We start from the raw sequence: 13790 nt of genomic DNA, 5'->3' as shown, positions 1-13790 counted from the left end.
CTCTTAAGGTGTGCAAACGTAATTTTAATATACAGGGTGTTTTTTCAAGATCACAATTACTTTGTATTTTGTTGTTAATACGGACCTGGATTTTCTTGTGATTAGTCAGTGAGTTCTTTTAACGCAGTAAATAATACCTGATTATTTTTAAAATTAGTATTTATTCATCAACATAAATGATTTATTATTAAAAGTGCTTTAAAAACCTGCTTATTAATTTTAGGGTTCTTAAAAATTTGAATATATTTAATTTCAAAATTTCAAATTTCAAAAGTAAATTTTTGCACAAAAAATCAAAGTGAATCGATACACTCGGATTTTTGTGGTCTTTTCAAATGTGCAAAGAAATTTTGAAACTGTTAATATACAGGGCGTTGTTTCAAGGTCACAATTACTTTATGTTTTTTGTTAATCCGGACCTGGATTTTTCTTGTGATTACTAATAATTGGGTCTTTCCAATGTGGTAAAAAAGTATTGATTCATTTTAAAATAAGTATTTATTCAATAACTTTAATAATTTATAATTAAAAGTTAATGATACCTGCTTTTTATTGTTGAGTTCTTAAAAAATTTAATATAATTTAAAAATTAAAGTCAACAAATTGTCTGGCCGAAAAATCGAAGCAAACCATTAGACTTAGTTTTTTGTGCTATCTTCAAATATGCAAACAGATTTTCAAAATTTCTATATAGAGGGTGTTGTTTTAAGGTCACAATTACTTTATAATTTTTTGTTAATCCGGACCCGGGTGTACCAAATAGCAAAATCGATAAAACACCCTGTAACTCGGATATACAAGTCGGTAGGGCAAAAAATTTAGTATAACTAGAACGGCCTCGGTGACCTCCGTTTTTCCGTTTCCCAATGAAAGATCCTGTATGCGCGAAGCGGATGCGCGTACGGTTCAAGCCGTGACTTACGCTTGGGGGTCAAAAGGTCAAAGTCTGCTGAAGTCGCTATCAATCTACCACTCTCGAAAACTTCGTACAACGAAGATTGGTGACAAATAAAAACAATTTTATAAAAATGTTTTATTAAGAGCAATAAAATTAAAACTACGGAACTATTTAAAATTTACACCATTTTTTCTCATGAACATCTTTCTTGGCTTTGGTAACAAACTTTTTGTTACATCTGGAACAAGGATATGCTTTCACACCGGTATGAATTCGCTCATGTGTCTTAAGAGTGGATGACTGGGTGAAAGCTTTCTTACATATGTAACAAGAATATGCTTTCACACCGGTATGAATTCGCTCATGTATCTTAAGACTGGCTGCCTGGGTGAAAGCTTTCTTACATATTGAACAAGAATATGGTTTCTCCCCGGTATGGACGCGCATATGTTGTCTAAGATTGGATCTAAGGGAGAAAGATTTCTTACATTCGGAACAAGGATATGGTCTCTCGCCAGTATGGACTCGCATATGTATCCTAAGAAAGGTTACCTTGTAGAAAGCTTTGTTACATTCTGAACAAGAATATGCTCTGTCGCCATTATGAATGCTCATATGATTGTTGTAAGTGCATTTGCGTGCGAAAGCTTTACCGCATATTTCGCATTGGTATGGCTTTTCTCCAGTGTGAACCCTTGTATGAAGGATTAAGGCTTCTTTCTTTACAAATATTTTACCACAGACAGAACAAACATAATTCCCCGCCTTATGGATAATTACGTGATTATGTAGATTTTTTTTTGTAACCAGTTTTCCGCATACGCTACAACAAATGCGTTCTTCAGGTACATGCAAATGGCGATTATGTTTGTCTAAGTTTTGCTTGTAGGCAAAGGTTACATTACACTCATTGCATTTGTATTTGGTATGAGATTCCTGCATATGTTCCATCAACGAATAGTTGGACGTGAACTCAGAGTCGCATCGGTCACAATTATACGTATCTCTTTTATTAATGTCCACGTGAAATATTTTATGATCTTCGAACCACGTCTTCGATAAGAACGTCTTGTCACATTCATTGCAATACATTTTTTCTTTTACATGCTCTTTCGATATATGCTCGTATAACATTTTGGTGTCTTTTGTTTGAAACTCTTTGCATAGCACACACTCGTGCCATTCTGGATCTTGATTGTGCGTGGTATTATGTATACTCAAGTCAAACTCGTCAGTAAAAGTATGTTGACACGTACCACAACTATGGTCTTTTGGTTTGTGTTTATGAGCAACATGTTTTTGATAACTATCTATGCTGGCATAAGTCGTCAAACAAATTGGACATTCTATATCTTTGCCACCTACGTTATATGCATCGTTATTTTCGTCGATATCACCAAGCTCATCTGTGGCATTCTTGTGCATGTCGTAGTGCTCCATAAGAAGTTCTTTGTCATGGAATACTTTGGTGCAAATTTTACAATCCCATGGGAACACCATTGCCTGCGTTAAATTTTTCTCTATTTTTTGTCTGCGGGAGGACGATACAGTATTTTTTATGTAAGGAGTATAGTCGAAAGGATTCAAATATGTAGACGAAGCATATCTACTTTTGGTTACGACTTTGGGTTTTGGACGTACATTTGACAAAATTGTCGGTTGTTTTAGTATATCTTTGGATGCGATTACTTTCAGTGGAGTTGGAGATCCAGATCCAACAGTAATTGATGGCATCATATGTTTCGGGATTACTTTAAATACCGATGAAGGACACTTTGTTTTTACCAATAGTTGATTTTGTGATGGTTCTACTTTACGTGCACGTGGAGCAGTTTTTGATGTCACCAGTTGGGACTGTAATGGCACAGCCGCAGATACAGAGTCCTTTGGTAAAATAATATAATACTTGGGTGCTCCTTTGACACGTAGTAATCGAGGCAAGGCTTGAAGATTTTGAAGGCTGGCACTCTTGGAAGACGATAACGTGTCGAACAAAAAAGTTGGAGTGTTTAGTATCCTAAAAAAACGCACAGTAGTAAAATATCTATTTAAGTAAAACATTATTAAAACAATAACACTTAAAACACATTCATGTAATGCGACTCAATACATTCTGCTTTTGTCAGAATATCAGCAAAAAAATAATGAGACTGATATTTCCTTTTCTGCTTTGGAATATAAGCAATAAATTTATTAGAAGTAATTCTATCGAGATTAACTAGATTATTTGCACATGTGTGAGAAGGTTATAAATATATTATATATAAATATATTATATATAAATCACATAAATAAATTATTAGAAGAATTTTTTTGCTTAGCAACAACACTTTTATTTATTCTAGTAATATTTTGTATTTTGACAACGGCACCCGATTTGGGCGTCGAAACGTTAATAAAATAATTTTTTTCATTTTAATGGTGGCTTATTTCCCCATATAAATAATTAATCATAAAAATGCCACAAGGAAATAGCTTCAGAACAACATGTGTGAGCTTTAAAAATAACTTTAACTTTGTCTCTGCCTACCAATTTAATATTAATAGCATCATTTTTGAAAAAGCTATTAATGAATAAAAAATGACCTACTCGGACTGGTGATAATCTTTGAATATTCGGATCGATAGATTCTACCAATACAAAATACGGGACTTTATCGGATGATTCCTACCTATTATTTGGATCGAAACGAGGACTTACAGTATCCATATTTTCATCTTTATCTTTATCAGGGGGTGGCTTTTTGCCACTGAGTGTGATACCTCTTATGGATCTTAGGGTTTTCATCTCTGTTGTTCTCATTATTTGTTTGGTCTTATATGTCTTATAATTGTCTTATAAATGCGGACTTTGCTTTCGGTGCTCATATTATATTTATTCCGCCACATTATATCCCTCAGGAAACCAGATATTCTCGCTGATTTCGTTGCCTGCTGTTTTGATTCTTGCCACAGATGCCTGTGGCAATATTTCCACACCTAAGTATCTACAATCCATTACCTGTTCGATTATATGGTCGTCCACTACTAATTTACATCTAATTGGGTTCCTGGATATTACTATCGATTGGGTTTTCTCTTTGGATAGTGTCAGCTTATACTTTTTCGCGGTTATTTTGAATTGAAAGAAGATTGGTGACAAATAAAAACCTTCAGATGCCTTCAGATTTTAAACCACAAAATGACAAAATTAATGAGTTCAATTCAGTCAGTTACAAGCCTTCGGTCGGAAAAGAATAACACACCTCTCTGAGAACTAGGCACAAGCACTCCTTTTTCCCAAATAAATATATTATTATTGACAGTTTATTTAATATTATTTTATTTGTTTCCGTGGACAATAAGGTTATCACACGCAACCCAACACCAACCACTGAACAACTCCATTTGGAGTACGTAGGAAGCTTCTCGTTGGAGCTTTACTACGCTGAGCAGATGGGACGTGAATTGCAAATTGTAAAATTCCCTCATTTTCCTATAGTCTTGGTACACGTATGGCTTATAATTTTTAAAATCCTAGAAGGTTGTTACCAGAGAAGTTTCCCACTGTTTTCAATCTGATGGGATGTAGAATCATATTTTAATAATAATTCGCAAGGAAGAACTTCCTGTAGTTGACTGTATACCATTAATTACAAGTGAAATTTAATAAAAAAATTTCCTCTTGGTAAAAGGCATATTAGTTTAAAAAGCCCTAAAGGGCTACAAAAATATGAACAAAACGTTTTCGCTCTGTAACAAGAGCATCATCAGTGTTACCTAAAATAAGTATAACCATATTAATTAAAGCAAAATGTTAAAGTTAAAATGATGACCAAGGTAAAAGCAAAGTTTGGTTATACTTACAAGAACATGGTGAGCCAACCAAAAAATACAAGGTCTAATACAAATAAATACATCGAAAAATCCAAAGGATGGATAAAATTCCTAAGGATATGGTCCTAGGGCAACATATGACTCCCACACGTGGTAAGTGGGTCAAAAGGTAACTAGGTCATTATGTTATAAGATGTGGCAGGCAACTAAGAGATGAGACTTCAAAAGCGAATCTGTCTGATGTCAGGACGACAATTGTCAATGATTGAAGTTTTATGAAATGTTGGTTACGCAGCTACTAAAATTAAAGTTATTTATGGTACAAGCAATGATAACAGCTAACATCAGTGTGTTGGAATTATAAAATTACAAGAACTTTGTGAAAATAAATTATCTAAGATTTATAAAATAATGGGCGAAGTTGAAATTCCATAATCATCAATGAGGTGTATATAAATTGATGAAGTAAAGATAGGCAAACCAAAATACAGGAGACATGTTTTGTGGTTTGTGTTAAAATTAGATAATTAATATTTGTGAACCAACACAAATGATGGTTGATAAAAAAAGGGCTGCATGAAGATGAGACAAGTGAATAGGGGTTGTGATATCGAAATTTTTTTTAATTTATCTATCCAGCGTTCTTTTATTCTGTTTTACCTTTTAATTTTATTAAATAAACACATTTAAAAAAAAATTTTTCCCCATTTACTCAATAATTTTACTTAACACTTAACTTCATCTGACCTCACTTTAGACATAGCTTAGGCTTAGATACTTTTATCCAATTTTATTAATTTTTCTGTGCCCTAGATGTTATTTTACATAAAAGGACAGAATAAATAAATTTGGACTAAGCTTTAAAACAACCTTTTCAGTCATTTAAATTGTTGTTGATGAATCCATCTATATCCTATTAACTATAAACAATTTTTTTGCACTACAACATTACTCAGCATTCGATATCACAACCCCTATTCACTTATCTCATCTTCATGCCGCCCTATTTTTATCAACCACTATTTGTGTTGGTTCACAAATATTAATTATCTAATTTTAACACAAACCACAAAACACGTCTCCTGTATTTTGGTTTGCCTATCTTTACTTCATAAATTTATATACACCTCATTGATGATTATGGAATTTCAAATTAGCCCATTATTTTATAAATCTTAGATAATTTATTTTCACTAAGTTCTTGTAATTTTTTAATTCCAACACACTGATGTTAGCTGTTATCATTGCTTGTACCATAAATAACTTTAATTTTAGTAGCTGCGTAACCAACATTTCATAAAACTTCAATCATTGACAATTGTCGTCCTGACATCAGACAGATTCGCTTTTGAAGTCTCATCTCTTAGTTGCCTGCCACCTCTTATAACATAATGACCTAGTTACCTTTTGACCCACTTACCACGAGTGGGAGTCATATGTTGCCCTAGGGCCGTATCCTTAGGAATTTTATCCATCCTTTGGATTTTTCGATGTATTTATTTATATTAGACTTTTGTCTGTTTTTTGAAAGGCTTTGACCTTGTATTTTTTGGTTGGCTCACCATGTTCTTGTAAGTATAACCAAACTTAACTTTTACCTTGGTCATCATTTTAACTTTAACATTTTGCTTTAATTAATATGGCTATACTTATTTTAGGTAACACTGATGATGCTCTTGTTACAGAGCGAAAACGTTTTGTTCATATGTTTGTAGCCCTTTAGGGCTTTTTAAACTAATATACCTTTTACCAAGAGGAAATTTTTTTATTAAATTTCATTCATATTTTAATGTCGTTTTATGTATTATTAGATTGAAAACTTGGTTTGTTTCTTAGCAAATGTCGCTACGGCATCCCAGCCATTTCGTTCGGTGCAATCCGAGACTGCACGCTTCGGAGTATCTTGGTTCAATCAGAGAGAAGAGAATATGTGTCTACTGACGAGGGGAAAAAAGTCCCGAAACCGGTATAGACGCTTGTTGCACTGATTGAACTAGAATATAATGCTGCTGCGTTTTCGGGTGGCAACGAAATTGAAAATGTTTATACATTTTTAATGAATAAAATTACTAATAGTTAAAAGACTGATAAGTTTGTACACACTTGAATGAATAAAGGAAATGAAAATATATTATGTCAAAGTGTGTAAATAATTTATTTCTTTAGCTGAGAGCTTTCGACATAAACGTCATCATCGGAGCTAATGGTCAAATAGTAAAAAAGTACCTCTACATAGAGGTATAATCATAATCATGTGCATCTTATGAATATAAATATAATTTTTGATTGCAAATGCTAACTGCTTTGTCCTCCGTACAACACCAAACAGTAAAAAACAGAAAAAAGAAAAAAAGGCCACATACACGTTGCACAAACACATAAAAACTTTTTTCATGGTATGGGTGTTGGTATCACCCATCCATTCTTGGCCTAGTAGAGACAGCTGACTGACCAACACTGACGTTTGTGCAACGTGTATGTGGCCGTTTTTTCTTTTTTTTTACTGTTTGATGTTGTACGGAGGACAAAGCAGTTAGCATTTGCAATCAAAAATCATATTTATATTCATAAGATGCACATGATTATTATACCTCTATGTAGCGGTCCTTTTTTACTATTTGACCATTAGCTCCGATGATGACGTTTATGTAGAAAGCGCTCAGCCAAAAAAATAAATTATTTACACACTTTGACATACTACATTTTCATTTCCTTTAATAAAATTACTGTATGCGCGAAGAGGATGCGCGTACGGTTAAAGCTGCGACTTACGCTCGGGGGTCAAAAGGTCAAAGTGTGCTGAAGTCGCTCTCCATCTACTACTCTCGAAAACTTCGTACAAAGAAGATTGGTGACAAATAAAAACAATTTATTAAAAAATATTTATTAAGAGCAACAAAACATTTAAAACTACGGAACTATTTAAACATTTTACACCTTTTTTTCTCATGAACATCTTTCTGGCCTTTGGTAACAAACTTTTTGTTACATTTGGAACAAGGATATGCTTTCTCCCCGGTGTGAATTCGCATATGTGTCTTAAGACTGGATGACTGGGAGAAAGCTTTCTCACATATGGAACAAGGATATGGTTTCTCCCCGGTATGGACTAGCCTATGTTTTCTAAGATTGGATTTAAGGGAGAAAGATTTCTTACATTCGGAACAAGGATATGGTCTCTCGCCAGTATGGACTGCCATATGTCTCCTAAGACAGGTTCCATTATAGAAAGCTTTGTTACATTCGGAACAAGGATATGCTCCGTCGCCATCATGAATTCTCATATGGTTGTTATAAGTGCTTTTCTGTGGGAAAGCTTTACCGCATATTTCGCATTGGTATGGCTTTTCTCCAGTATGAACTCTTGTATGAAGGATTAAGCCTTCTTTCTTTACAAATATTTTACCACAGACAGAACAAACATAATTCCCCGCCTTATGGATTCTTTCGTGATAATGTAGATTTTTTTTTGTAACCAGTTTTCCGCATACGTTACAACAAATGCGTTCTTCAGATAAATTTAAATGCAGATGGCGGTTATGTTCGTCTAAATTTTTCTTGTAGGCAAAGGTTACATTACACTCATTGCATTTGTATTTTGTATGAGATTCCTGCATATGTTCCATCAACGAATAGTTGGACGTAAACTCAGAGTCGCATCGGCCACATTTATATGTATCTCTTTTACTAATGTCTGTGTGAAATATTTTATGACCTTCGAACCACGTCTTGGATAAGAACGTATTGTCACATTCATTGCAATACATTTCCTCTTTTACATGCTCTTTGGATATATGCTCGTATAAAATTTTGGTGTCTTTTGTTTGAAACTCTTTGCATATCACGCACCCGTACAATTTTGGATCTTGATTGTGCTTAGCATTATGTATACTCAAGTCAAACTCGTCAGTAAAAGTATGTTTACACGTACCACAATTATGGTCTTTTGGTTTGTGTTTATAAGAAACGTGGTATTGATAATTAACTATGTTATCATACGTCGTCATACAAATTGGACAAGTTATTTCTTTGCCGCTTATGTTATATGTATCGTTATTTTCGTCGATATTACCAAGCTGATCTGTGGCATTCTTGTGTATTTCGTAGTGCTCCATAAGAAGTTCTTTGTCATGGAATTCTTTCCTGCAAATTTTACAAACCCAAGCGAACACTTTTTCCTGCATTAAATCTTGTTCGCCTTGGCTACGTTTCTCTAGTTCGGCTATTTTTTGTGTGTGGGTTAAAGATAAAGTGTTTTTTACATAAGGAGTGTAGTCGAAAGGATTAGCGTAATATTTGGGCACAGGACCTTTACTCTGAAATGCGACTGTTTGGTTTGGAAGTATATTTGACAAACTTGTCGGATAATTCATTAGCTCTTTGGTTGGTATTACTTTCAATGAAGGCGCAGATCTAGATCCGACAGAATTTGATGCCATCACAACTTTCGGGATCGCTTGAAGTACCGGTGGAGAAGTCTTTGTAGTGATCAATAGTTGGTTATGTGATGGGATTACTTTAAGTGCAGGTGGAGAAGGTTTTGATGTCACCAGTAATGGCACAGCCGCAGATACAGAGTTCGTTGGTAAAATAATGTAATACTTGGGTGCTCCTTTGACACGTAGTGATCGAGGCAAGGCTTGAAGGTTTTGAGGGCTGGCACTCTTGGAAGACGATAATTTGTCAAATATAAAAGTTGAAGTGTTTAGTATCCTAAAAAACTCACATTAGTAAAATATTTATTTAAGTAAAACATTACTAAAACAATAACACATTGATGCGTTTTTAATGTCTGCTCAGATGGCGACAAGGATAAAAATAACTACATAGATATTGGGTGTCGAAATGGGGCTAAAGTAGAAAAAGCAGACACTCAAACCTTCTTTTGCTAACAGCAGCTCAGGAGTTGTTCGGTGGCGGGTCGTGGGTTCATTAGGGAGATAAGGGGGTTTTAAGAAGACTAACTATCATTACCAAATAAGCAAAGGATACTTACACAGACTTGAGGACTTTCCTACTATTTAAAATATGACGAATAAAATATCCTCCGATTCACTACTGGTTACTTACTGGACACATATCTTACTTACGGATACCAAATGGGGGGAAATTCATCTGAGATTCCTCTTTTGGGTCAAACTGGACTACTCTTAACATCTACCTTGGCTTCTATGCCAACTTCTTTTTTCTTTCACATTAAAACTCAATTTCAGTTGCATTAGAAATCTGGTTAATAATTTTCCAAAAGGTTATAGAAATAAAAATAGTTACATTTTATAATGTTTATTCAAACCTTTAGACTTTATTATTTTAATTTTAAGAAAACATATTCTTAAAGAAATACATATCTACTTTAACTTTACAATAGGAATGACAAAAAAATGTATAACCTTTTATGACTTCTAAGAATACACAAAACTTTAAACTTTACATGATTTTTACCAATACAAAAAATTTTCAACTTTATTGGGCAGTGTATCTCAAAATAAGATTTGACCTGTATATTTCAAAGTTATTCAGCTGTCAAATGGCAGTGCCATTTTATTTAATTTAAAAAAACTACCATTGTGAAAGCAATCTTTATTAAAATATTTAAAAATTTTGCCAACTGCAAATTTTAATATTATTTTTATATTATAAACAAGATTTACAGTACCTTCTTTTTTTTAACATTTCATTGTCACACTCAAACAAAACAAACAGACATCGGTGTCCTTGACAAGAGGCGTAGGAAGCATAACTTGGAAACAGGAACAACAATCCATCTTCTACAAAAACCTGTGTACAGCAAAAGGAAACGATTGGCAAGATTCTCCAGCAACCATATTATTAAAAACTGGACCATATTTGACTACACAGGGCTTCAAAATTCTAATACGCAATAGTATGCCACGCCCAAACAAATCCTCCATGAGTTCTGGGTTGCAATACTTGCAAAAGGCATTTGATTCAGATACTACACCATTTAAAGGAATGATTTCGCATCATTGAAGACTAAATACTTCAAAAAAACACTAGTTATGGGCTTCTGGCACCATTTCAACTTGAGACGCCATCTTCGGTTCGCAGCTCAGGTGTCAATCTCGAACTACTCTCCTTCTCACTTTTCTTCTCGCGCGTCGAGCCGATCACTTTCCTCGGCTGAACACGTTGACCAATCGGCTGAGACAACCAAGGAATCTTTCAAAATCTACTCCAATAGTAGCATGGGATTCTTCGCGCACAAAAGAAAACCATTCTATGCGTAGCTGTTAAGGGAATTTCAACAAATTTCACAACAAAGAATTACGACACTGTTTACTCAGGTGTCGCAAACTACGTATAAAATAAATAGATTAGAGGAGCCATGTATACAGGGTGGGTTAACAAAATACTTAGGATAGGATATAAAATTAATGTTGGAGTTTTTTCAAACGCCACAACATAAATCACATTCATGTAAAAGTCAATGCACTCTGCTATTGTCAGAAGAGCAGCCAAAAATAAGGATACAATGCCACAGCGGAAAAAAATATTTATTACTGCTAGGCCTGACCACACCGGAAGTAAACCGTACATAGTGAAGGAGCTAAAATATGACAATTTTTTCGCCCTTTACAACTTAACTATTTCGTTTACCGTGTCCTCAATTGAGGACAACCTATTTTATAATTTTTTGTATGTAGCTCCATTTGTTTTTACCCTTGTAACACATTGTCCCGATTATGGACATCCTATTCCGCTAATAAGTACTTGTGCTGCCATTTAACAGTTTCTGAACAAAATATTAAATTTTTTGAAATATTGGTTTCTCTATTTCATGCGACATTTCTATATTGTCATGTGAGAAATGCAATGTTCATCTCTGTATAAGTAAATAAAAAAATTGTTTTGTAAGATATTACAAGAATAAAAAACCGCTAAACGCTGTAAAAATGAGTGGCGCATACAACATTCCGGCTAAAAAAGAACTGATATGAGTTATACGTGGCGCGAAAACGTATTTTCATTTTAATGAAAATTAAAATTATAGTTTTATTTTGAAAGATTTTTTTCATAATATTTGCTAAATTTGAAGTAAAACGCATCACAAAAGAGTGACTTTGATACAGTTTGCATTTTGAGGATCTTTTAGTGCGCTTTACTTCAAATTTAGCAAATATTGATGGTATACATACATATATGAGCAAACAAAAAAACTTTGCCGACCCTGTCTCTAAGGCCACGAGCCGCCAGTGGTAGGGGGGTTGGAATTCAAGCGCGGATGCGCTTGGCAGTCAAAAGGTCAAAGTGTGCCGAAGTCGCTATTTATCTACTACTACTCTCGAATATTTGGTACATAGAAGATAGGTGAAGACAAATTATAAAAACAATCTATAAAATTTTTTTATTAAGAGCAGTAAAACATATTTCAAACTACGGACTATTTAAAATAATTACACTTTTTCTCATGAACATCTTTCATGCCTTTAGTAATAAACTTTTTATTACATTTGGAACAAGGATATGTTCTCTCCCCGGTATGGATTCTCATATGTACCTGAAGAGTGTTTGACTGGGAGAAAGCTTTCTTACATATGGAACAAGGATATGGTTTCTCCCCGGTATGGACTCGCATATGACTCTTAAGACTGGTTGACTGGGAGAAAGCTTTCTTACATATGGAACAAGACTACGGTTTCTCTTTGGAATGGACTCGCATATGTTTGATAAGAGCCGTTCTATCGGTGAAAGATTTATTACATTCGGAACAAGGATATAGTCTCTCGCCGTTATGAATTGGCATATGTATTTTAAGACTGGATGCATGAGAGAAAGCTTTTTTACACATAGAACAAGAATATGGTTTCTCGCCAGTATGGATTCGCATGTGTATCATAAGGCTGGCTGTGTTGAAGAAAGATTTCTTACATTGGGAACAAGAATATGGTTTCTCACCTTCGGAACCAGGATATGGTCTCTGGCCATGAATTCTCTTCTTATGTGTGTTACAGACGCTGCTATGAGCAAAAGCTTTGTTGCAGAAATTGCATTTATATGGTTTTTCCCCAGTATGCACTCTCATATGAAGCTTGAAGCCTTGATTCTCTTCGTAGGCATTAAACGGGAGGTACGGCACATTTAAATCTGCCGATGTTTTATTTGGAAGCATCGGCAGAAATTGCAAAAAATAATCACGCCGTTTTACGTCGTTTAATTGATATTGTATTTTTTTAAGTAGTCAGGAATTATCATTTAGGGTACAAGATGAATCGGAGCATTCGTTAAATCAAAATATTTCTAGAGAACTAAAAAAATTGTTTGAGAAATACGATTTGGAATTTGCTAATTTATGTGTGATTCGAATATATTTAGCGGCGTGTATAAACCAGTACAGAATGAACTAATGTAATCAATTAGTTACATACTGAATAACGTTAATGAATCAGAATTCAGAAAACCATTTGCTTTTCGCTAGAAGTAGATGAAACTTCTGATTATCATGTCATTCACAATATTATTTAATCAATTATTATTGTTCGATACGCGTTGCGTGGTAATATTTATGAGAGGTTTTTAGGTTTTACAGACGTGAGTAAAAGCAAAAAGGCAGAATATATTTTTGGTGTTTTAAAGAACAAATTAAAATTTTTTGATATCAAAAATAAATTGGTAGGGCAAACTTATGACGGCGTTGCCGTGATGTCGGGTGAATTGAATGGTCTCCAGGCAAAAGTTTAAGCTATTGCACCACAAGCTTTATTTACTCACTGTTATGCGCATAGAACGAATTTAGTTTTGCAGGATACGTGTAAAAAAATTAAAGAATATTGTCTTTTCTTGCCAGTCTAGCTCGCCTAAACGGACTACTGTTTTAGAACAATTTTTTTCGAAAAAAAAAAAAAATGCAAACAGTTTGTCAATCACGATGAAATTTTAAATCTCGGTTAGTTTTCATTGTATAGTGGAGTCAATGAAGGTGAATATGAGCTATTACCTCCGATTTCGTTGAACCTTGATTGATTTGAATGAAAATTGGTGAGTGGTTAGAGGATATCTCAAGGAACAAAGGTGACATGGTGCCAACTTGCGCTTTTACCATGGGGGTGAATGCTAC

The 13790-nt window shown here is 34.2% G+C and overlaps 2 protein-coding genes across 2 annotated transcripts; both read right to left on the bottom strand.

The window, feature by feature from the left end:
- Positions 1-1010: 1010 nt before the first annotated feature.
- On the bottom strand, positions 1011-2911 carry LOC114325078 (zinc finger protein OZF-like). Its single transcript, XM_028273008.2, has one exon. It carries the CDS (start codon positions 2633-2635, stop codon positions 1070-1072), a length of 1566 nt encoding a protein of 521 aa, XP_028128809.1. The 5' UTR covers positions 2636-2911; the 3' UTR covers positions 1011-1069.
- A 4671-nt stretch (positions 2912-7582) lies between these two features.
- Positions 7583-13120, bottom strand: LOC126891675 (zinc finger protein 850-like). Its single transcript, XM_050660914.1, has 2 exons — positions 12370-13120; positions 7583-9427 (listed from the first exon to the last, which is right to left on the bottom strand). Exons 1-2 carry the CDS (start codon positions 12843-12845, stop codon positions 7633-7635), a joined length of 2271 nt encoding a protein of 756 aa, XP_050516871.1. The 5' UTR covers positions 12846-13120; the 3' UTR covers positions 7583-7632.
- Between the last annotated feature and the right edge of the window lie 670 nt (positions 13121-13790).

The sequence above is a fragment of the Diabrotica virgifera genome, chromosome 9 (genome assembly GCF_917563875.1).
Source record: "Diabrotica virgifera virgifera chromosome 9, PGI_DIABVI_V3a".
Lineage (NCBI taxonomy): Eukaryota > Metazoa > Arthropoda > Insecta > Coleoptera > Chrysomelidae > Diabrotica > Diabrotica virgifera.
The sequence above is the reverse complement of the archived record's forward strand: the minus strand, read 5'-3'. Positions and strand labels throughout refer to the sequence as shown.

Bases quoted from the DNA above. Each gene is read 5' to 3' on its own strand.
- LOC114325078 (XM_028273008.2), bottom strand. From the start codon at position 2,635: ATGATGCCATCAATTACTGTTGGATCTGGATCTCCAACTCCACTGAAA.
- LOC126891675 (XM_050660914.1), bottom strand. From the start codon at position 12,845: ATGCTTCCAAATAAAACATCGGCAGATTTAAATGTGCCGTACCTCCCG. The intron at 9,428-12,369 runs GTAGTCTTGTTC...TGAGTTTTTTAG, and splicing joins GTCCATTCCAAAGAGAAACC to GATACTAAACACTTCAACTT.